Source organism: Chelonoidis abingdonii, chromosome 26 (genome assembly GCF_003597395.2).
Source record: "Chelonoidis abingdonii isolate Lonesome George chromosome 26, CheloAbing_2.0, whole genome shotgun sequence".
NCBI lineage: Eukaryota > Metazoa > Chordata > Testudines > Testudinidae > Chelonoidis > Chelonoidis abingdonii.
The window spans coordinates 7,788,114-7,814,235 of NC_133794.1; the positions used below are offsets into that span (position 1 = coordinate 7,788,114).

General features: G+C 41.9%; 1 protein-coding gene across 3 annotated transcripts in view; it reads left to right on the forward strand.

Moving 5' to 3' along the window:
- DIP2B (disco interacting protein 2 homolog B) overlaps positions 1–26,122 on the forward strand; it is a 137,736-nt gene that overhangs the window by 53,757 nt on the left and 57,857 nt on the right. For 2 of the 3 annotated variants that reach the window (XM_075061112.1, XM_075061110.1), the window contains exons 3-12: positions 4,057–4,185; positions 7,481–7,606; positions 14,257–14,469; positions 17,816–17,965; positions 20,100–20,219; positions 20,941–21,138; positions 22,184–22,275; positions 23,560–23,670; positions 25,075–25,198; positions 25,977–26,086. In XM_075061112.1, the coding sequence (XP_074917213.1) occupies positions 4,057–4,185; positions 7,481–7,606; positions 14,257–14,469; positions 17,816–17,965; positions 20,100–20,219; positions 20,941–21,138; positions 22,184–22,275; positions 23,560–23,670; positions 25,075–25,198; positions 25,977–26,086 (1,373 nt within the window). The remainder of the gene's footprint in view (positions 1–4,056; positions 4,186–7,480; positions 7,607–14,256; positions 14,470–17,815; positions 17,966–20,099; positions 20,220–20,940; positions 21,139–22,183; positions 22,276–23,559; positions 23,671–25,074; positions 25,199–25,976; positions 26,087–26,122) is intronic. The other variant, XM_075061111.1, reaches the window with a different exon arrangement.

Genomic DNA, 26,122 nt, shown 5'->3' on the forward strand with positions numbered 1-26,122 from the left:
CTTCCCCTTACTGAGCGGGAGGGAGTGGGGGAGCAGCATGTTCAGCTAGCATCAAATGGCAATTAAAACATCAACTGGATCCTATAAAACCCCTATAAAATACAACCATCATGGTGTGTGTATCCAGGTCCTGCCAGCAGAAACTGCAGCTTGTAGCAGGATTATTCTGAAGGGAATGCTAAATAAAGTCATCTAACATCTGCCAAGCTTAGCTCACTTCTTCTGCTTTGTCAGAGAGCTTTGTAACTGTATATGATGTACTATAAATATGTATTTCCCAGATCTCTGAATCCTGCTTATGTGCTTTATATTAATTTGTACTCATACACATTCTTATATAACACAATATTTAAACCAAGCTAGATCTTGAGGATTCGTATCAGTTAGGGATACATTTGATCCCTGTGTAAATGAACTGTCATGACTACACTGTGATGTACTGTGGAAACAAGGATTTTGCATCTTGGAAGCAAGAAATTAAGTGTATTCAATAGTTCATTTTAAAGAATAGTGTTTAATTGTGCTGCTGACATCTAGTGATTACTTATAGTCCTAAATAAATTGTAAAGTGAACAGGAAAGTTTAAGCTGCTTTGTGAGTTGTTGAAGTTGTCTCTTCATTGGCTCTGAATAAAACCTCCCTGTTCATGATGAAGACACAAACATGGATGAGTCTTAAGTACAAGTGCAGTTCTTCAGTCTGTCATTTAATGTAATTTGTATCTTGGCCAAGAGGAGCTTGTTCAGATGGGTACACAAGGAAGATGCCTTTGACTGTTATTGGCATTCAAATTGCTTGTTTATTTTTTTAAGCCCAGATGATGTGTTTGGCACTGTACAAAGCATAAAAAGACAGTCTGTGCCTGAGAAGCTTACAATTTAAGACTCTGGATCTGTGTTTATAATGGTCCACATCACAGATCCTTCTATGACTGCAGAGTCCCAGTGAAGCTTCCTGGGGTGTAAGAATCTACCACATAGATCCAATTTAAGGACTGGGCGCTATAAAACAATGACTTTTATTTGGAAGGCTGGTAATGCACAGGTGCATGTGCTGCTTTGGCGCTAATAAGGTTTACAGCATAATCTAATGACTTGTTCTAATCGAGTGATTAAATTTTCTACAGTAATTATTCTCCCACTGATATTCCAGGTTTTTCAGTATTTTCAGTGTTTAAATATTTTTAAATCCATAATTTTTGCAGTGGATGCTTTGTGAAAGATACCAAAGTAACAGTGCAGAAGGGTTTCAGCACAGGCAGCAATAGTCCAAGCTTCCTCCCCAGCGTATCTCCATCTTGAGATGGAGGCACCTCTTCTAGGGCCACGAGGGGTGAGTTCAGTCTTGATGGCACCCTTAATGAAATAGGCTGTATAGGGACAGCCTGGGAACTGGTTGTATCCATCTGGGAACTGAGAACTAGGCAAACCACCAGGCTCATTATACACTTCACTTTTGAAGACTACCAGCCTGGGCTGGAGAGTTACAGACTTGGGTCACTGTCCCTGTTAAGTAGCATTCAGCTATGTTGTCAAAATGGTGACATTCTCGTTTGGTGACAGTCCCGATATTAGTACACACAGTCCATTGTTGCAGCTATTTAGTTACTTGTTTTGAATTGTAAATTATCTAAACATTTTTAATCAAGGCTCTCCAAGCAGTTTACAAACACAAATGTTAATTAAAGTAGCCTTGTGGCCCATGAGATGCAGTGGAATGCTCTGACCCCCTTTTACAAATTGGTAGACTTGAAGCATGTTAGATACAGAAGTTGCACAGATGTAGATTTAAATCCAGCTCTTGGCTTCCAGTCCTGTACCTTTACCCCAAATCCATACTCCTCCCTTCCCAGTCTGCTTATTGATTATTGATGCTCTTAGCTTCTACGCCCAGCCAGTGGTTAAGTGAAAATAAGACTTGCCCCTTCAGTTAGCCCTTTCATTTGAGATGCTCAGGATGCCCCATGCACTTATTTAAGCCTCCTGCCACTCCTCTTATTTGGGCATTTGAGTGTCCACACAAGGTGCTATACTGGTATGACTATAGCAATATAGTTGTGCTGGTAAACTTTCCTGTATAGACAAGCTCTAGGTTCATACCACATCCTTAACCATGGTATTGAAGTGCCTGTGATGGGATACACAAATGTACTGTCACTAAGGTGCTGGTTTGCAATATGACAGGTAATAAGTATCTTGGTTGCCTTGTCTGTTTCATCATTGCCATTAACTAGTCTGTGAAATTGAACAAGTCACTTACCCTCTCTCGGTCTCACTTTCCCCAGATGTACATTGAAAACTTGTCTACCTCATGATATGGGGTGTATGTGTTGAAGCTTTGTAAATTGCTTCAGAATCCTAAGATGAAAGTCATTACTGAAGTATGATCTGTTATGGTACTCATTTGGTAACTATTGTTTTGTTTCTGGTAATGTAAATTTCTGGATGGAGGCTATAACTGAGTCTTTATTTTAACTTATATGAAACTTATTTTATACTGTTTAGTAACAAAAAATAAAGTTGTGGATGAGTGACTCCAAAAATTTTGCCGATCCTTAACTTCGATACTTCCCAAAACTTTCACATCCAAATTCTGCAGACACTGACTGAACTACCATGTTACAAATAAATGTTATCTTTTGGGATTTCCAGCTAATTTTGGAATCATGTTGTTTACTTACTAAAGCAGTTTGATCTATTCTTGTAAATCCTCCTCTGTTCATGCAACATTGATCTGATACTCTCTCTATTAATTAGTAGCTAAAACGAGAGAAGAAAACTGTAATTACAGCACTGCATTCATAGACTGTTCAGTCTTGAGTAATTATGTTGGCATGTTCATAAGCAATATATATGCTTGACATGCAAATTATATACCTTGATTGTAGTTCTGGGCAAAAGAGGTCAAATAAGGAACTGCTACTGAAATGTACTGTCTTGCACTTGCATATAATCCTTTATAATCCCCGTTGTACATATGGGGGAACCGAGGCGCACAGAGGTGAGGTGACTTGCCTGTGATTTCACAGTGGGTCAATGGTAGGAGAAGCCAGGATTCCTGATTCCCTGAGTGAAATCCTAGCCTCATTAAAATCAATGGCAAAGCTCCCATAGACTTCAGTGGATCCAGAATTTCTCCCCTAGTTTCATTCTGTAAACACTGAACTATATTTTCAAGTCCTTCATGTTAATTCAAACCGTTTTGCTCTTTTTTAGTTCTACAAGACAAGCTGTCTTTGTGAAAGAATCAATTTCCTGTTTACTGTATGTGACCTATCAATAAAAATAGCTTATTTCGATTGTTTGTTCTTCACTCAGACTGCGTTCAGCTATTTTTGAAGAGGTTTTTTCCCCTAAAGGAAGGGTACAATGCTATTTTTAAAGCTCTTTCATGGCACATTTGGTTGCAGTGGAAAGTTTTTCTCTTGTAAAATTGCAGGACTTATGCTGGAGAATGTCATGAATTATAGATAACATGCTGTAATTAGGACTTTTATTTAGCTAGTTTCTTCACTAATAACTGAAACTAACTTTAAGTGTTATGAAAATTATGATGATAAAATGGTTGCAGTAGATCAGATTGTCTTGTATATAATTCTCTTCCAAAATTCATTCTTTAGATATCTGTCTTGGTGGAGAACTGTGGTTTTCTGTTTTTTTTTCTCCTCAAAGAAGCAGGTTTAAATCTCAAGGGAGAGATGTATAATTATTAAAAAGCACAAGGATACTACACATGATCTGAGCTCACAGAGAGCCTAGTATTGCTGAAACCAGGCTAACCTGCTCTGTTACAGATCACACTACACCAGTGTAACTCATGGCCTATACTAGGGGTTTGCACCAGTGGCTAAATCCCAGTTTAGATAAGACCTTAAACATGCTTATTGAACAGCTCAGCAGGCAATCTTTAATTTCAGCAGCACCCTGTGCTGAACCTGTTTATTCCCTGTGGATAGTTTAGCAGGTAACAATGGATTTTTAATGTTGTGCAAAAGCAGATGGCTTTGTGGGTTGGTTTTTTTTAAATCTCTGAAAGAATTGTGGATTCGTTTTCCAGGGGTTGATCCAGCATTACAGAAGGAATCCAGAAATCAGACACCTGCTCCAGCAGCAACTTCAGCACCATCCTCATCCAAGTATCATCGAGCTCGATCTGGAGGAGCCAGAGATGAACGCTATCGGTCTGGTAAGGATATAACAATCACACATCAGAGACCTTTGTCAGTGGGAGAATACAGGTCACGTGATCTGAGTGATTCAGCCAGTTAGTGGTCTGATTGCTGAAAGTCCTGTCTTGCTTATAGTGTGTCTAGAAACCAGGGGTGCTCAGGGGCCTACGGTTCCTAATGAAATTCAAGGAACAAAGGATGCTGATCAGGGAGGATAAATGACTTTTCACCTCGTGGGTTCCTGGACTGAGTTTAGCTGGTTAGCGGAAGAGAACTTCACTTGGCGCTAATCCATTTTAGTGAGTGACAAGAAGCAGATAGACACACTATAGAAAAACTAAATGAACTGAAATGTCCAGTGCGTCCTCCTGAAGAGAGCTCTTGAGAGTAGCCGGTTCCTTTTCTCCAGCTAGAGGGGTTCCAGCTCCCCAGCACGTTCGCTGATTGATCACCAATGATTGGATAATGCCAGAGTTCAGTTTATCGGTAGTGAGGAGTGGGCCCAGGACTGAGTTCCCTTAGGGTATGTCTCCACTGCAATTAGACATCAGCGGTTGGCCCATGCCAGCTGACTCAGGCTCATAGGGCTTTGGCTAGGGGTCTGTTTAATTGAAGACTAGATGTTCAGGCTTGGGCTGAAGCCGAAACTCTGGGACCCTCTGGCCTTGCAGGGCTCTAGAGCCCAGGCTCCTCCCCAAGCCTACACTTGAATAAAACAGCCATGCAAGCCCGAGTCTGTTGGCAAAGGCCAGATGTGGGATTTTAATTGCAGTGTAGATATATCCACAGAGCCCCTCAGAAGGGTGGCTGAGTGCTTGGAGTCAGCATTGAAATCCTTGGCAGAATAGTGTTGGGATCACATGCGCCAACTCCATGGGTGCTCCAGTCCTGGAGCACCCACGGAAAAAATTAGTGGGTGGTTAGCACCCCACTGGTAGCCAGCTCCCCGCTCTCCTCCTGCATCTTCCCCCCGACCGCAATCAGCTGTTTCCTGGCCTGCAGGAGGCTCCGGGAGGAAGGAGGAGGAACAGGGACAGGGCACATTCAAGGGAGGGAGTGGGACTAGGAGGGCAGGGTTGGGGATTTGGGAGAAGGGGGCAGGTGGAGGCTGAGCCTGGGGCACGCACACTCCCCGGGTCCAGAGGAAGCTCGTGCCTATGGTTGCGATTAATTTAGCTGTAGCCACCTACCAGCCTAGGACAAAATTTGCGTTCAGCGGTGTAGGGCAACCAAAGCCCAGTTCAGATCAGTGACATTTAGTTACCTGCTGCTCCCTAGATAAGCTGCATTCCACACTCCTGGAATCACAGACAGACAGGCACATCTGCCCTGGAGGCTAAGAACTGGTCTCCTTTGTGCTCACATGTTCCGAGCGCCTCCAGGGGGCTGGAAAAGTCTGACTCCTGTCCTGCTGATTTCCTCCACTGCTCAGGAAGACAATGACTGGGGGTGGGGTATGTGTAGAAGCAGGAGTCAAGTTCTCACTCACAGTCTGAAGCTGGACTTGTTGGTCAGGAAAAATGCACACCCTTGAGCACCTAGCTTTGCCCACCTAACCCCCAGTGTAGATGCAGTTAGGTCAATGGAACAATGCTGTAGACCTGGCTACCATCTCAAGGGGAGTTAAGAGTTCCTACAGCAAGGGAGAAAGCCCTTCCCTTGCTGTAGTCTGTGTCTGTGCTACAGCTCTGTAGTTATGCCTCTGTGGCACCCATCATGTAGACATGGCCTAATTCACTTCACCATCTGTGTGAAGGGAACATATTTATCTCACAGGGGGATTGTGGAAACTTAATTCACTTTTGTAAACTGCTTTGAGCTTCTTGGATGGAAGGCCCTATAAAAGTGAAAAAATAGCAGCAGCAGTATTTTTTTTGTGTGGTGTTTTGCTGTGATTTATTTAGGTTTCTTAAGGGCTGATGCCAACAGCTAAATCCACTGATTCAATTGACTGTGTCCCCCACTGCAGGCTTTCCTCTCCCATAATACAGTTCTGATTACCAATCCAGTGATGTATGCCAAGAGAGCTGGCATCAGAGTCCCAAGGTCACTTTGGAACCATTCATGTCTCCAGGATTCCAAAATTCTTTTCCCTGCTACTTTTCTGAAATTATTCCCATAAAAATACCCCAAAAAGAGTGAAGAATCTCTGACCTCCATCAGAGGATGGGTGAAAACAATATTTATCTGGCTTTTGTTTTGTATTAAGATTGATTTGTAGTAAAATAAACCCAAATTAACATTTGACTTTATTTTAAAAAAATAAGTGCAGTTCTGACAACTTCTTCTGACTGACGTGTTTCTTATCTCCCTTTTATTTTCCTCTGAGGGCAACAAATTCTACAAGGTTTTATTTCTTTTTCTTGTGCTGTGGTAAAATATTTGATTCCTAAACTTATGTTTGGTTTCGTGGCATTGGGATGTGGACTGTTCCCTTCAATCCATAGGCTGGTTCCCTGGCCTTGCCATTGAATGACTGCAGTAATTCTTCTGAAGTTCCTGTTAAAACTTTGGGCAGGCTGGTACTGAATGCACAAAGCAGGGCAGGCTTGTTCAGTTAAAGGATCCATTGTATTGTAATGTTTAAAATGAAATGACTCAGTTTTGTTTCCAGCTGCCTTTGGTAGGATTTTTCTAACATAGCACAGTGGAAAATATTAAACTACATCAGATTTATTTTTTAACAGGTTAAATGTGTCCGATCTTTTAAAATACTTCAAAGTTGATGAGTTCTGTGGAGCATTGGCACCGGTGCGTTTTTATGATTTAACAAGACATTATGGTATTTCTTGGTGGCCAACCAGTTTGGTAACCTGCGGTGCTAGGTGCTGTACAAAGATGATCTAGAAAAAGGCAGCACTCTGAACCAAAGCTCAGTAGTCTGAAAAACAAGATGTAACTGTTGAAGACAGACAAGCAGGTTGGGATGGAGTTTGGGGGGGAAAGGGTTACAGAAATGCAATTTGCTACAAAATAGTTGCTAGAGACACAAAGGAGTCTAATGGTTAGTGCAGGATACTTGGAACCAAAGTTCCTGGCTCTTCCACCTGTTTGCTGTGGATTGGCAAATCACTTAACCACTGTTTTATTTTCTGCATCAGTAAAATTGAAATGTCATAGGCGGAATGGAAAAGCTTAATTCATTGTTTACGAAGGTGCTGTGAGGTCTTGGCTAGACGGCGCGAGGGCAGGGCAGTATGGTGGCTATAATATATGTGAATAACTCCTTTTTAAACTACATAATATATAAAAAATCTTCCTACTATGTTTTTTAGTTTTGCAAAACTAAGTGTGGTAATTTCCGTTTTGCAGATATCCACACAGAGGCAGTTCAGGCAGCACTGGCAAAGCATAAAGAACAGAAGATGGCTCTGCCTATGCCAACTAAAAGACGTTCCACATTTGTACAGTCGCCAGCTGATGCCTGCACCCCCCCAGGTTAGGAACACTCTTGCCGATTGTGGTTCTGAGAGGGGTTGATAAATCTCTTCACAGTTTCCAAGCCAGGAGGCTGAAGTCATGCAAAGATTGTTAAATACCCTGTTGCACTTTTATCTTGTATATAATTTCTAAGGCTCCCTTGTCACATGTAAGTGGCTGGTGATTTGCATGTTCAGGGAATGTGAGTTGAGTAGCCCTCCATTGGAAAGCTGGTATCTCGGCTGTGCTTTACAATATGGGAAAATAATTCATCCTCTGAGGCCTTTTAAAGCTCCAGTTGTGAAAGCTGAGGCACCTTCTTGGGCTGAGAATTCCTCTTTTGCTTCCCGGATCCCTGTTTCAGTCTCTTGAGCCATAAGAAGTTAAAACAATGTGGGCTTGTGTGTTCCTAAGGTTAACACACAGCACTCAAAAGCAGCCACCAGTTTTCCAAAGCTTAGTAATTTACAATGATGCTCCTTTCTGAGGCATGGACTCTGAGATTTCTGTGATCCCAGAATACTCAGGGCCTCTTCACTCACTGCCTACTCACGTGAAGTGGCTATCCTGAGCTTCAGCTATAAAGCTACTCACATAATTTGTTGCAGGTCCTGGTAGGTTTTCATCAAATATTAATGAATAAACTTTTTTTCATTTTTCAAGTAGCTTTTTGCACAGGGTTATGGGTTGGAAATACAGTTGCACAACCTCAGACCATTTGTGCTGATGGCAACAATTCCATAACTTCTGGGTGCTACAGTTTCACAAATTGCTGTGTAGTCTTCACTCATTCCAGTTTTTATATTTACACCAGTGCAATAAACCCACCTCTTTGAGACTGCAATTTATATCCTTATGTAGGAATTAGCCCGAGTTTAGCTTCTCGGCCTCATGGCTGAGGGGTGAAAACGTTATCTAAAGTTGACTTGGTACATTCCAACTGTGTGTTCATCACTATACAGAACGCAGAATAAAAAACTGGTGGCCTACAATTGAATGGATGCTGAGGGCCTGATCTAACTGGGGGAATCCTTTCACTGACTTCTGCCCTTTGGATCTGTCCTTAATACTGATCATTATTTTCACTCTGCGAAGTCAGTGGGACAAGCCAAAGTAATAAACACAAGCCTGCTGCCTCTTTGCAGCATCAGATTTTAAAGGAAGGATCCTATATAACATTCAAGAGACTCTTCTATAAAATGAGCCCATTGGCCCTGTGTAAAAGTCTGTAACTCCAAAATAATCTTACACTTGGTGCGCTGTAGTGAATATAATTTCAACTCCTTTACAAAGTGGGTGTTCAGAGCCTCGATGTGAGAGTAGGTTTGGGGAGACAATGCATCTTTTTCCAAAGGTGGTGTCAGTACATGCTCCCTTTCTGAGTTTGCTTTTTGTAGTGCTGTGTGGCTTGCTCTTTTCTGAGATATCTCATCTGAAGGAGCTTGCCTGTTGTTAATCTCTGGATAGATATTACTCTTCATTAAACCTGCCACGCTCCTGCTGCTATGCCTGTGAAATTCACAATCTTTAAACCCTCAAAAACCTAACCAGGGCCTGGCAGCTGGGAGCAGTTAATGAACCGTACTTTGTTTTTTTTGTTATATTTTTGGACAAATGCACAAATTATACTTTGTGCGGCAGGGGAATTTAAAGTGTTTAGCTTGGTCGAAGGCTCCTAAGCTCATTGTCAGTATATGTGACCTGATTATGTGGATATTCAGATTCTTTCAGACAACTTGAATTACTGCCATCTCGTTTCTCTTTATGGCCTGAAATTATTCACTAATGTCATGAGGTTGTTATCTCAGCTTCCCCTTTGCGGGGGTTCTTTGTGCATAGATATTACTCATTCATGTGGATCAACAGATTGACAAAAACAGCAGTATGCACAGCACGGATTAAAATCCAGTGGGCTTTCCTCTCTGCATTGAACCTTGCTGCATCTGTGCATATGCAGCGAGTGCTATACTATGCTCCTGCACTAGGCATGGACAAAAGGAGTCGAATGACCTGGGAAAAAGGAGTGATAAATTATCAAGCACCATCTAATTCCAGCTGGTCTGGTGGCAATGCTTGGTTCTCAATGGAAGGAATCTGTATTTGTGGGCCAGAGCTCAGGAGCTGACTCACAGGCCTTGATGGTAGCTGGGTGTGAAGCAGAAGCAGTATGTTCACAGCCTCTGCAAGGAAGGGGGATGTTTCTCTGCACAGTTAGTGACCTCCCCTGACTGAACTACTTTGGGGTTTAGCTCTTCTGAAAGACGCCATTTTGCAGGCCAGTGGAGAGAAAGAAAAGGAAAGAGAGAATCTAAGGAGCTCAATGTTCCCCTCCCATTTCTCTCTGGAGAGGGAGGAATAGAAGAAGCAGTGTGCTTACTCAGACAAATTGACAGATTGTTGATAGGCTGTATGAAATTAATAGGATCTCAGTCCAGTTTCTGGTAGGCGCAGGTATCCATATTGTCAATAGCTACCACTGCACTGCTATCTCTAATGCCCCTTGCAGTCAAAGCAGAGGTATCAAGGACGGAGGATGGATCTCCTCTCTTGCCCCTACAGAGTCGGGTTTAGAGGCAGGTGTCATCAGCCTGTGGGTGAAGCTTCTCAGCTGCTGCCCATGCTGAACCTGTGGTATGACCAGCTAGAAGAAATTAGTCTGCAGGGCTCCATCACCTTTCATCATCAGCAAGTTAATAGACTTCAGTCTTCTCTGCTAGTTCAGATGCTTATGTAAGAGTTCCTCCTCCCAACAAGCAGATGGAGGCAATGCAGTCTTAGAGCTGGTCTACACTACAGGGGAAAATCGATCTTAGATACGCAACTTCAGCTACGTGAATAACGTAGCTGAAGTCGAATATCTAAGATCGGATTACTCACCCGTCCTCACCGTGCGGGATCGATGTCCGCGGCTCCCCCTGTCGATTCCGCAACTCCGTTGGGGTTGGTGGAGTTCCGGAATCGATATAAGTGTGCTCGGGGATCGATATACCGCGTCTAGATGAGACGCGATATATTGATCCCCGAGCAATCGATTGTAACCCGCCAATACGGCGGGTAGTGTACACGTAGCCTTATACTGCTCATTTAAAGGTTTAGCAGCATGAAAATTTAGGTGAATACCTCTGTTACATAGATGCTAGACCAATGAGCTTATTTTGCAAGCCACCAATTTTAATAACCATTACATCAACGAGAACCTTTCAAATAACTGCAGAAGTGAAGAACTGAAGACAATGCTGATGTGCACAGGAAGGAAGGCAATCTGAGCTGGTGTAGAGGTCTCAAACAATGTTAAGAGGGAATATTTTTCCATGTAGCTTTTTGTATAGCATCAGGAGTGACTTAAATTTCTGACAACACATTTTCCATACGGTACTAGGGATGCAAATCTCTTGTGTAGAAAACGACAAGATTCTAAGTGCTCACCATTAAGAGACTTAACACAGAGACTGATAAACCAGACACGTTCTCTGAGTTTACAGAAGTCACTGGGCTGTCACAGAACTCATTGCATTCAGCGCTTAAGCACCTGCTTAGAGTTTTTGCAAGAAAGTATCTCGCATGCACTTGTTTTGGACAGTGCTGTGTTTGATTTTGAGTTTAGATGTGTTCTTTTTAGCGGAACAGGTTACGTACTCTTGTAAAAGGGGCATATAAAGTTAACTTTGCCAATGCCTCAAATTATTTAAGCATAATTTTCATATGACGTGAGACTTTTGCACGGTGAAAACAAACAAAGTGTTTTGTTTTTGCAGTGATTCTATTCTGTTAAACACCAATCTTTGATGTAAGTGCTGACTGTAAAAAATCTATTGAAGACATGGCTGGAAAATGTGTATCGGACACTGGCGCAAATGTCAAATACCAAATCCAGTAATGATAATGCAAAGCATTCTGGATTTTAAACGTTTCCTGCTTGATTTTTACATTCAGAGATTGCTTCTAAAGCTCTTGGAGAATAGTGAATTCCCCAGAATTGAATTGACTTAACATGAAGCTTGTATAAACACTTGTGTATTTGGCAAATGTTGTGGTTTTGCACTGTTCAAAAATTTGTGCATGAGATTGTATCTCCTCTTGTACTAATGGACCATCACTGTTTGCTTTAGATCAGACCCTGCCAAATGCTTCCCTGCACATCATTGATAGATGGGTTACAGTATGCTTATAGCTCCCACCTAGTGCACTGTCAGGGCACATAGGCATATTTACATACACAGGGCATATTTAAAACATTCTTCCTGATCTGGAAAAGTTCTGTCTGGAGCTGGTGAAGCAGCAAAACACTCCCTGCACTGTGAAATATATACTAATGAGTATCGTATGTATTTTGTGGTATAGTGACCTTTGTATTGTATTCAGTGCAAACTCTACACTTCTTGAAATACCTACTTATCAGTGTCTAGTAGTATCACGAACAAAGGAAGACACTGAATTCCTCAGTGATGACAGGTCTCCTAAGAACCAATTTTAACTCATTAAAAACCCTTTTTTAAGGCCTGGCAAGTGGGGTAATTGAATTGAAACAATATACCTAATTGCATAATTGATCCCATGAAGAAAACTAATGAAACAAATTGGTTACAAACCCAATAACCCAAAACCAGTTTTGCTGCCTTTTTCAAATCAAGTTATTTTAATTTCAGACATATGCCTGTTAAGTTAAAATAAATTAAAATGGCTTCATGGAATCTATTTACAGCTGCAAGGGAGGCTGTTCAACATAGAATCTTGAACTATGTATTTCTTTTGAGAAAACTTATTTCTTCAGCAGGCTCAAAGGCCTCCACTGTTTAATGAGTTATATTTTAGGTTTATTACACTGAATGTGTTGTCTTTGGCAGGTGAACTTCCAACTGCAGCACTTCTTGTGGATAGCAAGATGCACCTGCCATATGGCAGGACATAGACTTGCTGCTCCTTTGGATCTCTCTAATTATACATTTGATGTGTATATACTGTTTTATTCTGAGATTGAATTTTAACCTTTGAATGATTTGTTCTTATATCCAATATTTGTTCAGAGTTACACTCTGTAACTGTCGGCACTTGTGCCAGCGGTCACTGCATGGGCCCATACGTGACCCATGTTCCCTATTCGGGGTCTGATCCAAAGCCCAGTGAGAGAGAGCCTTTCCTTTGACATCAGTGATCTCAGTTCCGTATGCTATACAATACTTGTTGCCTCACCTTGTCCTTGTTCTTGTCTCTTTGAATTTGACATTGACTGCCTGGTTTTAAATTGGCAGTATGTAATACAGAGCCAACAGCTGTTCACTTGCTTCTTGGTATAAGAGTGGAGAATTGGCACTAACCACCCTGTGGGTGTTGCCAGTGAGCAGATGGATTCATGGTCTGCAGATTGGTACCCTAAAGCCCTTAATAATCTGGCCCTATTTACCCTACACCTCTTTAAGGCTGGGGAGGTGGACTGGTTTATCACTTGTGATCTTGAGATTCCATCTGGACTGGGAGGGCAGCAGAATCTTTTTGACTGAGGGATTCAATCTGTGGAATCCCCTGCCGTCCCCTCCGCATATCTGTGGAGCTCACAACAGTTCTTTCTGTTAGACTCACTCCAACTTTGGCTATTTTTGACCTCTCTTTTGTTAGTCATTCCTGTTTTTTTCCCCATCCCATTGGTTGACTGGCTGCTCCCCTTGTCTGCATGGCTTCCTGCTTTTATTTTAATTGTCCTGACTTTTGTACAAGACCATGGGCCCATTGTGAGTCCTGGGTGTTGTATGAATACATTAGAACTTGCTATTGATTTGCAGCATTTGCCTCTTAACTGCAGCCCCTTTCTCTGGTTGGGTGCTGTTTCTTGCCTTGGCAAGTAGGTGGGCTATGATAAGTCTGACTCCTGACTTGAGAGACTATTAAAGAGCAGGATTATTTCAGAACACTAAAATATTTAAAGCCAAAGTATAAATTATATTTATATGTAGCACCATGCACTTTTATGGCACTAAATAAATAATCCAAGATCTCTCATGATATCTATATTCTTAGTTCATGGGATCATAATAGAGGACATACGGTCTTCTTGCACATGCAGGATGCAGACCCCCGTTGTATGATTTTTTTCAAGGTACTGTTCAAATAGGTACAACAACAAAGAGAATGCTATTCACACATGAATAGCTTTATTTGCTGGGGAGCATAAAGTTGCTACTGTCTGCCTGTATCCCTGCAAAATAGTTATTGCATTATAGACATTTGTCCATGTCTTCAAACAAACTTGCTCCTTCCAAAGGCTTGACACTGACACAGGCTGATCCTCTGATACGTAGGTGTCCGTTTCAGAATGACTGCTGCTGGGCAACACAGGAGACGGCTCAGTAGAGAGGTTGAATGGTACAATTATGGCGGCGAGGGAATGCACTAATGGGTCTCACAATGACAGGTATAATTGTCTGACTAGTGTTAGATTATCTTTGTAAGTTTTTCTTTACAGGAGTAAATTGGTTCAAACTGGGGAGGTTGCTGCTTCAACAAATTTTATCTCCATTTTGGCTTATTTAACCTTGTTGAGTCCAAGTCTCTAAAGAGCATCCTTCATGTTAGGAATGTGAAGCCTTCGTCAGTAGTAGGTCAGTTGCCAAGGAGCATGCTAAGTGCAATGTGCTTTCCAAAGAGGCTAGATTCTCTGTTTTGATTCTACACAGACACATCTTCTGCATCCGAGGATGAGGGATCACTAAGGCGCCAGGCTGCTCTTTCTGCTGCATTGCATCAGAGCTTACAGAATGCTGAGTCCTGGATCAACCGATCTATTCAGGGGTCATCCACATCTTCATCAGCATCCTCTACACTATCCCATGGAGAAGGCAAAGGAACCAGTGGGACACTAGCTGATGTATTTGCCAATACTCGAATAGGTAGGAGCTGGGTATGAACAGCAAAACTAAAACTGCTTCAAGTTTAGATTCTGTTTTCACAGAGTTAGAATCCCAGTAGTCTAAGGAAAATTTGGAATAAGACATCATTCTGTCTCCATGGAACCCACTGGGCTTCAGTAGACTCACCAACACTGAGCTCGGCCCAAGAGTTTGGAAAAGCGCAGTTGGTCAGAGGGAAACAGGAGCCTGCTGGTGTAGAAAAGATCTCAAGGATGTACTTACAATGTTGACATACTGAGCTGCAGAGCTTTCTTTCTACACATAGGTGTTGCTAATGCTTGCGACTACCTGAAGCTGCTTGCATAAACAATGCTACCAAATGTAGGGAGTGACTTTGGCCTTTATGTTCTATGGCATGCCACAGCTGTATCTTTTCCTAAAACAAGTCGGGTGTTGGAATACTTTGCTTTTTAAAAATTGTACTTGCAGCATTAGACCCTAATAATCTGTTACCTTAGTATTTATTGTTTAAAAAATAAAACCCCAATGCACACAGCTATTCATGAGGGAATTGCAACATCACAAATTAAAGATCTGACACAGATTTGAAGCCGTGATTATTTTCCAAGCTAGCTGTCCACGTTGCTGAGAAGGCAGGGGGAATTACAGATCTGGATACCCCAGGCTCAGTTTTTTGATGCTCTGAGGTGCTCCCTGCTGCTGTATGAAATTTCAGGGTTTGTTTTGCTCCATTGCTTATCTTTCCCTTTTATATGCTCTTAAGGTTATTACTGCCACCCAGGGGGATAGCTGTATCTGTGTGCTCTGTGCTTTGGCTTAATTGGTTTGGAGCAAGCAATGCATAGAAGAGTTGGTGATTTTACCAGCTTCACTTTACCCTGTTCCTTTGACATTTTATATTGCTGATGTTTTTGTTTCTCTTTACTGGGATGCAAGTGTTTTTCTGAAATGGAAAACTGCACATAAAATGTAGTCAGTATAATTAATGCTTTATTGAAGCACAGCAGCACTTTAAAAACTGGAGAATGCAAAAAAAATTACAGTTGTGGAATCAGCTTTCTGATAATGAATGAGAGCTGCTCGCTGTTCAGCACCTGTGTAGTTACTGTCAAATTAATACCTAATTTTCCTAGTACTTGTTTTCAAATGATGCCCAACAAAATCTTGTGCACGAGTTAGTTTAAAATAAATAAAAGCAATCTCTTCATCATAACTATTTGCATTGGCAACATGAAATGGATATATTCATCAGATGTCCACATCTAAAATTGTATGCATTAGAACTCTTGCATAAACAGTTTTATATAGAATCATAGAATATCAGGGTTGGAGGGAACCTCAGGAGGTCATCTAGTCCAACCCCTGCTCAAAGCAGGACCAATCTCCTGGCAGATTTTTGCCCCAGATCCCTAAATGGCCCTCCTGGGTTTAGAAGGCCATCACTCAAACCACTGAGCTATAGAGAGGAGTAAAAAAGTTCTTGCCTGGTTACCATTCACAGAGCGGTACAGAACCAAGGTGCTTGTTCCCACTGAGCTTAGGAGAGCAATAGAGCAGGTACATTCCCCACCAGCATCGCTCCCAAGATGCACAGAAGTGATGCTCCTCTCCTGTACACGTTCCTTGCATGCCATAGGGGATGCACAGTTGTGGAGCTCCTGTCCTGCTGTCTTTAGGAAGTGGGTGACAGGTTCCCCTCCTCTGCACTGCTAAGATCTATAGGAAATGTGGGGGATCCCAGTGCCCCCCAGATCCGCTAGTACTATAGAAAATGTCATGCACCAGCTGCATGAGAACTGGTGCTGTAGTAAGCTTTGTGCTCCTGTGTCAATCCAGTGTAAACCTGCAGGGCTCTTGATTTTTCTTTTAAGAAAAACAACAACGTTGTTTGTTTATCTCAGAAGATGAAATAATATAATCCTTTATGCAGAATGCGTAATTTTTAGCATTGCCATCAGTGAAATGTGACACTGTAAGTATTAATGAAACAGGAAATGACCAAAGTCATTTTCATTACTATTCTGATGCCCTTAGAGGTCACACATTTGCTTAATAACCACATCAGTGTATGAAAAAATCATATTCCCATCATCTTAAACACTCCCTGTTCATTCTTACGAACTTTCAACTGATCTGTTTTATAGCTTTCATTGCCCAGAATATTAGAGAAGTTGTGTGAGTTGTTTTACAGGCCAGTGTTAAGGTTGTTACATGAATCTTCGTATGTCAGTATTGACGAAGTGTGAATTTCAAAAGTAATGGAGTATTTATGAAAATTACCTTAATTTGGTTATTTCCACTGTGTTCAATGCCTACATTCTTTTATAGTAATTCTCTAGTTGCTTTACATAAGAGTTATATTTCTTCAGTAATATTAAATCTGGTTTAACAAGGCATTTGTGTAGGACAGGACAGTAAATACTATGACTGTAATACAGCCACTTGTGTACTTTAACAATGCACGGCAACACAGTGTGGCAGCTTAGGATATAGTGAAAAATACCATATCCAATATCCAATTAAACTTACAGAGGAGCCTTAGCTAGATAAAATGTACTTTCTTAAATGGAGCAGAGCCCTATTTAGCACCCCTGCTATTGCCCAAAGGACCTTGGAGTTTTGAAGTAATGCAAGTGGATCTCTATTTGACATATTATCTGAAAGCCAGGACCTCTAGCAGCAAAATGCCCCCTAACTCAAGGCTCTCAGTACTGACAAATGGAAGGCCAGCATCACTTCATAGAGGCCTAGGTTTTTCTTGCAGGTCTATTATCAGCTACTGTCCAGTTTCCACCCTGCTTAACTGTTGAAACTGAAGGGTATCACAACACAGCATTATGTTTCTTTTCCAATCTCCTTCTAAGGATTACTTCTATAACCAGTGTTTTCCCTCTTGCTTAGTTTACAAATCTGTAACTCAGGAGGAAGTCAGCTCAGATTCTAGCAGGAGATAACACAGCAGCTTTCTGTTCTAGGAGTTTGACCATCAGAAGGCAAATTTTAATTTATAAGTACTTTAAAAAAAAAAAAAAAAAAAAAAAAGTACCTAGCATCTAGAGTTTGCATGGTATAGTGGTTAGAATAGGAGTAGCTTGGCTCTGTCATGGAGTTGCTTTGTGACCTGGAGAAAGTCTTTCTATGCCTCCATTTTACATTGTGCAAGATGGATGATGCACGCAATCTTAGGGTGCTAAAATAGTGTTTAGAAATCACCCTTAGACGCTTTCACAAAAGCCAGGGTAGAAGGGTAAAGCATTATTTTGTTATTGAGGACAGTAGCTGATGGGTAATTGACACTTTACATGGCCATGGGATAATGGAAGGTGCACATTAAATTGAATATCAGTTTTCTCCCTTTTTCAAGAGAATTTTTCCATTCCCCCTGATGTCACTGCAACTACCTCCTCATCCTCTTCCTCAGCACGCCCAGCAACTATTGATATTCCTCCATCAGGAATCGTGAAAGGCACGCACAAGGGATCCAGTCGATCTAGTCTCATGGACACTGCTGATGGTATGGAACCTTTGAGTACCCACGAATGAGAACATGGCATGGGAGAAGCTGAACTGGGGGGGTCAGTGGTGTGTAACTTGCAGAATGTGCTTATACTTGCTGTAGGTTCCTAAACCAATTCAGACTCGCTACGAGCACACCCTATTAAGTTTAAGTAGCTGCAGTGTCAGCTGTAATATACCCCCAGACTGTGGACACTCCCTGTGCTGCGCTCAGCAAAAAAAAAAAAAATCCTGGAGAGCTGAATAGACTTCACAGCACACCCCAATCTCAACACATTAAGCTCTGTTGGTCCCAGAAATCCAAGACTTTTGGGAACAAGACCTTTTGTAAGTTACTTGCTCAGAGTTCTTGAGAGCCTACCTTCCACAGCTATTTTAGAGAATAACGGTTATTTGGTGGGATGAAGCAGTTTTAATTCTTTCCCAGACATGCCTGAAACTAGGTTATAATGGCCTTCCAGGGAGACTGAATGTCTCAGAGGATGGGAGCTCAGAAGCTTTCTCGTCTAGATTGCTGATTCAGTTCCTGCCCTGTGATTTACATGTAGTGCCATCAGATGGCCTCTGAAGGGAATTTTCTTATAGGAGGTTCCTCAGTCTAGTTCCTGATGGACAAACCAATGAAAACAACAAACACCAAGGACAATCTGAACAGCAGCCAAGAATTGAATGAGCCTTTCTCACTACTCCCTCAGATTGCTAGTGAGACAGATGCCGTGAGGGAATATGTGGGGAGCTTGCACTGCTGATGAATGTACGCTCAGGGCAGAATAGTTCAGTCCCCAGGGTGCCAATAGAAAAATAACCTGGCACCTTCCAGTGCTAAATTTACTGATATTGTGGTTGGTAAATGTCTAGCATCAGGTCCAGAGCTGAAGCTTATGAACAGTATACAGAGATGGAGAGGAAAGTCTGGGTAAAACTCTTTGTGAGGAAGGAATTGAGTTTTAAATGAACCCAGCAAAGATCAGTCATGCTTAGGAAAACTGTTAACTATTTGGGTTGGATTTTCAAAGGAGCCTTTATCTCACTGCAACATCTAACTTCACGTTGAAGGTGCAGCTAGTAAGTGAGGGTAGCTTTTAAAAGAAGCTCTGCTGTCTTCTATTCAGCTTCTTGCCTTTTGGTATATAAGGTATTTAAAATCATGAGTGATATGCAGAAAGTGGATAAGGAAAAGTTATTGCTTATTCCCATAATACAAGAACTAAGGGTCACCAAATGAAATGAATAGGTAGCAGGTTTAAAACAAATAAAAGGAAGTTCTTCACACAGAGCACAGTCAGCTTGTGGAACTCCTTACCTGAGGAGGTTGTGAAGGCTGGGACTATAACAGTGTTTAAAAGGGAACTGGATAAATTCATGGTTGTTAAGTCCATAAATGGCTATTAGCCAGGATGGGTAATGAATGGTGTCCCTAGTCTCTGTTCTTCAGAGGATGGAGATGGATGGCAGGAGAGAGATCACTTGATCATTGCCTGTTAGGTTCACTCCCTTTGGGGCACCTGGCATTGGCCACTGTCGGTAGACAGATACTGGGCTAGATGGACCTTTGGTCTGACCCGGTACGGCTGTTCTTGTGTTCTTATGGTAACAAAGTCCAGAATTTATATGTGTTTGTCGCTTTTAAAATGCTATTGTATTGGAATCCACACAAACTGAGGGGAGACTAATGAAAACACAATTCTTAACTAGAGTTTTGGTACTATGAAGCAGATAATGCTGATCATAAACTGTTTGGTCTAAGTCTCCGAGGTAAAAGTGGTGTCAATGCTTGTAATTCTTACAACACCCTCTGCTGATCAAGTCATGCAATGGCACTGGCAGTTATTCTGAAGACATGCTAAATGGCATGCCACGTTTCACAGCACATTTAATGTACCAAAGACAGATGAGAATGAGACTTCAGAAAGGGAGGGGATAAGTTACTAACAATTTCTGCCCTCTTGGTTAAAACAGAGCCAGGCCCAATAGTGTCAGTCTTCATTGGCCTTGGTTGTTAAGATTGTGCCTTTTGACAGAGCAAGTGTGCACGTCAGGAGAAAATAATTCCTTGTGAAGGGAGGTAGGAAATTAATGTTGCTAGTGATGACAAGCTCATTGATTAGCTGAATTTTTCCCCTCCCCACTAGGTGTCCCTGTAAGTAGCAGAGTCTCCACAAAAATTCAACAGCTGCTCAACACCCTGAAACGACCAAAAAGGCCACCCCTGAAGGAATTCTTTGTGGACGATTTTGAAGAAATTGTGGAAGGTAACAACCAGCAAGAAATGCTCTTATTGCTCATTTGTTGTGAGCACAAACATATGATGTGTTTTCTTATGCTGTTGTACAGAGTTGACTTAGAGATTGGCTGCCTCTTTAAAGGTGATTTGAGCACCTGTGGACTGTCTGTGGCCAAGCTCCAGTGGTAGGAATGCAGTCGTTAAATTAATCCATTGCCCAGTGGATGAATGGATGGTGTAACTCTCCAGGGTTGTTAGTTCAGCCCATTATACCTGTACTAGATTAATGCAAACTGCTTAGACTTTTTTACAAAAAGTTTAAATGGATGTTGAAAGCCTAATTTCTAAGGGCACTTGAACTGTAATAATTTCCCAAAGGAAAAATGGGGTTTTGGGTTTTTTTGCTTCAGTAACATAAAGCAGCTTATGGCTTCTTGGTTCAATACAGTGGAATTCCATTCTATTTCATATAGGTTTTTACCACCCTTATTAATGCAGTTTCTGAGCACCTTCCAATCGTGCATTAAGCAACATGTCACATGTCGTTTGTTCTTTCTCTCATCCTCTCCCCAGGGGGATTGTTTGTGCAGGGCAGTGTTTTGTTTTTGGTAGGGTTTTGTTTGGGGTTTATAAATGTACAGGCTGTCTTGTGTTCTGAGTGGAACAGTAGTTGTTTTCAGTTCTCTTCCTTGCTTGTGAGTATGTGAGCTGTGACTAACTGGATGTGGGGGGATTTAATTTTCTTTCAGTCCCACAGCCTGACCCAAACCAGCCCAAACCAGAGGGACGCCAGATGACACCTGTTAAGGGGGAGCCACTGGGGGTGGTTTGTAATTGGCCTCCTGCCTTAGAAGCAGCACTGCAGCGCTGGGGGACCACACAGGCCAAATGTCCCTGTCTGACCGCACTGGATGTTACCGGAAAACCCGTCTATACTCTGACGTATGGTGAGTGGTATATTTCTGCTGCTGCATCATTCTTACAGTGCTGGGGTGTGACAGAGCATGAATTGACAATTGGCAGCCAGACTGGAAAAGCATTTGCCCAAATTCCAGCATGAGAGGTGAGATTCTGCAGACTTCTTACTGTAATGAGTTTTCTTGTCCCTGGTGGTTGGTCTCCTCCTTATACTGACTTCACACTGACACAGCACCATAAATGTACAGGACACTTTACAGCACACAGAATATGACAAGATCCCTTCCCTCAAACAGATAAGGGGAGGGACGTGTGAACACCGAGAGAGGGATTCTTGGAAGCGGTGGATTTGAAGGGAGAATGTGGAGGTGGCATGTGAACACATTTGATGCAAGATTGGACACCATTCCAAGTACATGGGGAGCGTGAGAGGAGGAACCAAGCCAAACATTGGAGCTTACACAGATGGGAGCTATGAGAAGCGTAGGAGTGGCAGAAGGACATGGGATACTGATGAAGTTTTCATTGGCTCTAGAAATACTTGTAGATTAAACATCCACCTTTTCTCTTTGTTGCCACTTAATTAAGAATATGATTTGAGAGTCTGTATAAAAATAGGAGACAGTGTCACCTTCATGTCACTCTTGGATTTACCCAGTTTCTCTTTGTGATGAGCAGATAGCCAGGCAATAGCAAAATGGCTGCTTGTGTCCTTTTTAAAAGGAAGCCTTTAATTTAATTTTTCTGAATCAAACCTGCATAAGGATTAAGTCCTGGGTATATATAAGGGATTCTATCAGATTGGGTTTGTCTTTGCACATTTTGTTACATGAAATACTGCAGAGGACTGGGTGTTGGATTTCTGGGTCTGTTTCCATTTCTGTCACTGATTGTCACCATGGGCAAATCGTGGAACCTCTTTGTGCCTCCACTTGAGTGAAATCGGGCTTAGGATCCTCACCAGTGTAAAGTCCTTTGAGATCTGTCACTGTTAATACTACTTAAATGCTAAATTGTGTTGTCCATATGATTGGTTGATGTGGAGTTAGTAAACGTCTTCTCTTTGTGTTTTAGGTAAATTGTGGAGCAGAAGCCTTAAGCTGGCCTACACACTGCTTAATAAACTGGGGACCAAAAATGAACCTGTGTTAAAGCCTGGAGACAGGGTAATGAGCTTGGGAGTGTTTGGCTCTTCCTCTGAAATGGGAGGAAGGTTTTTTTTGCATTGTCACTTGCCGTGAACATTACAGTCTTGTCCTTTTAATAAGGGCAAGTGCATAACTCTTAACCTAGGGGCCCAGCGCTGTTTTAAAGAAATGTTTCCAGGCTGCATGGAAAGACCGCTGTCCAGCCCTCAGGAAGAGAACTCCTGGGCTGAGACTTTCAAAAGTGTCTGTCTGAAGGAGTCATTGGTGTGTGTGCTCCTAACTCCCTTATGTGCCTTTGAAAATCTCCCCTACACGATCCTCTCTCCCAAGGAGCAATGCCTGCAAAATGTCAGGGGTCTTACCACACTGCTCTTGATATTAGTGAAAAGGTTCAGTGCTCTCTTCTTCCCATTGTATGCATGTGTATATATACAGAGAGATTAACTACAGCTGTATATGGATAGGAATATAAACACACACAACCTTCTACGCTGTGCAGAGTTCCCAAAGAGAAGACCTGTATGGGATGCTGTGCAAGAATGTGAACATGCATAAACTCCCTTTGAAAATGGCTGAAAAGCCATGACGTTTCTGTGTCCTTTTCCCACCTCTGAAACTAAAATGCTAAAATTCCTCATTGGACCCCGATTGGAAGGCTGATGACCATATGAGCATCATGCTAAAGAGCATATTTTTAGCAGGGCCTATGGACAAGTTGGTATTACATTGTTCATTTTAATGGGCCCCACTTAAAAAGGACAAATTCTCTTTACAGGTTCTTAATAACCTACTCTGAGATATCACTGCTGCCCTTTTGAATCCATACCCATGGCAGGATCACACTAAAAAGTAAACTTCTCACATACAAAGATACAATGCAGTAGGAACACAGGGCTGTCAGAGGGGAAAGCTGAGAAATGAGCACACTTTAATAGTAAAAATCTTAGGTTGGTTTTGTAGGAATAACTCAGCAAGGAAGTAAATGCTTTATTGAAAGAGGTTCTTCATTAAGCAGGTTTCCACCAGCTACAAATTTGCACTAAACAGATAATTTGATTTTTATAAATTCTTAATTGCTAACCATGGTTTAATATTTGGTGTGTTAGGACAAAAGGGAGTTCAATGGATTTTTTGGCAACATTTTCACTTCATGGGGTGTAGATGGGAACAGAGTAGATGGGAATATTGAGTTGACCTAAATTTTTTGTTGAATTAAACAGCTTAATCACTGTGAATGTAACAAACCCAACATTAATGTTGCACCTTGTATCTTCTCTAACCAAATACTTCTGTGAATTGTAGGTAGCCCTTGTTTTCCCCAACAATGACCCAGTCATGTTCATGGTGGCGTTTTACGGCTGTCTGTTAGCGGAAGTGATCCCAGTGCCTATAGAGGTACCTCTTACCAGAAAGGTAACGTTGATGCATCTTAGAGGAGTGATCGGCTGATGTGGGATGAAAACCAAGTCAGACCATCAGCCTCTGATTTGATAGTGTTTCATAATGACCTACTGCGGCTTTAGCAGTTCTTCTATCCCAGCACAGTATGTAAGAATCATAGGAACGTGCCACTGCAGAGTCTAAAACTTTAAAAATTCGTTGGCTGCTTAGCAGAGTTTTGCTGAACAGCTGAAAGAACAGTGTATTCCCTTAGACACTGTGATGGACACATGTCTATAACATGTCCTTGTTAATCTCCTTGCAGCTCCCTTCTGACTTCAGTGGGAGTTGTGGGTGCTTAGCACATCTGAAAAACAAACCCTTATTCCCAGTCACTTGTTGCTGTATAATCCCTACTCCCAGAAGGTTTTTTTCCCTAATGTTGCTATGTGATTGCCATTCTAAAAGCTGTGACACAATAGAATTTTGTGAGAGGAACCCATAATAGCATCATAATGGCAACCATACGGCAAGAGTGGTGGTAATGAAATGGTTAACTAGTCTGGTAATGCTGTGGGTTTCTAGAGCTTTGCTTTGCAGCCTCAACATGACACCTGCTGTGGCAACCAAATGAAATTAAAGCTTCTACCTATATTTGGTCAGTCAGGTCACTTTTATCTTTGTGCAGTAGGGTTAGTCAGTTACGGGGGGACAGAGAGGGCATGTTTATTATTTTAATGTATTATTTCCATTTTCATTTTTTGATTCTTGTTTGAACATTTAGTGCTTTTCGTAGTGAAAATAAACCATGTGAGTGCAATGGCAATACGCTGACATCCATCTGAGTAGGCCAGTCTCACCATTGAAATCATCTGCCTTTCGCCTCTGGCCGTTTATGGTTATGCCAGTGCAACATCATCTGTTTTTTTCCTTGAGAACCAACAGCTTTTCCCACAATCTTCCCACTTCCCTGGACCTCAGAATTAAGTGAACGGAACAAACTTGCTAGGTAGAACATTAAGTAATCTTCCATATTTTTACAATAGGTTCTCATTTTTCTGTGGACTTCTATTTGCTCACAGAAATACATGTCACAGCTGCTCAACCTCCCCTAGGGAACAAATTCTGTCAGCATGAGAGTCCACATTACACCCAGCATGCCTTCATGATGCATATATTGTTTTCTAGAGCATGTTAATATATGACTGTAGCCATATAATCACTGCCAGACTGGTTGTCATTTGAGTTTCAAACCATTGCCAGATGTGCATGGGACAAATCAGATGAAACAGAATGTTTGTTTTTTCCCAATGTGGTCCATAATGTTACCATCCAGTTACCAGAGCATTACTGTGCCTTGATTTTTGGTAAGGGTGAAGTTGGCTTCATACTCTCCCATCATCTGGAACTCATATTGGTTATTTTCTTTTCCTTCAGGATGCTGGTGGTCAGCAGATTGGCTTCCTCTTGGGGAGCTGTGGCATCACTTTGGCTCTCACCACTGAGGTTTGTCTAAAGGGGCTGCCAAAAACCCAGAATGGGGAGATTGTGCAGTTTAAAGGTTAGTTCGGTCACACTTTTGTTTCAACCTGTTCATCCCAGGGCTGAACTCTAAAACTAGCCATTAGAAGTCAAAAGCCATGTGCTGTTTTGCTCTCCTTCTGGTTGAGTGAGCAAGATTTGCAGCGGGGTCGTCGCCTTGTTTGGGACTATGAATCGCATGCACCACTGAGGCACCAACTTGTGCATGTCTCTGACAGAGCCAGTGTATTGCAGTGGAGATTAGGATGAGGCCACTTTAGAAACCAACATTCTCCTAGAACCAGTTCAGTAGTGTTTGGAGAGGCAAAAATCACAGTCATTTTAATGCGACACCAGAGCTGTATTTATAAACATTGCACGGTCAGTTTGTGAGTGGACGAAGGAGCCAATCACCCCTTGCAAGCCCTAGATGTACTGATTCCTGGGAAGAGGGATGAGTTGTCTAGCTAGTGATCTGGCTTGGGTTGATTTGTATGTTTGCATCTGATAATCTAAACCAACCATAGGCGCTCCCCTTATCAAGTGACATCAAATTGTGAGCGCAAATTACACAGCACATCATTTTTATCGAGTGATCCCTGTGGTTCTGTCAGAAGTAAACCCCATCAAGTCCAAATCACTTTTGGTTTTAAAGCTATGCATTTCCCTCAAATGAATTTGCATTTTGCTTATTTAACTTTGCTGCTGGGAAAACAAGCCGTAAGTGAAATGGGCAAATGATCACTTGTATATTTCAGATGAATATAGATTCTTTCAACAGATACAGGTCTTAAGGTTGCCTTTGATTTTGGTTCTAGGTTGGCCCAGACTCAAATGGGTTGTGACAGACTCAAAGTATCTCTCCAAGTCACCAAAGGACTGGCAGCCCAACATCTCAACTGCAGGAACTGAGCCGGCATATATTGAGGTGGGTAATGAATGAAGGTCAGAAATGAGCTTCTCT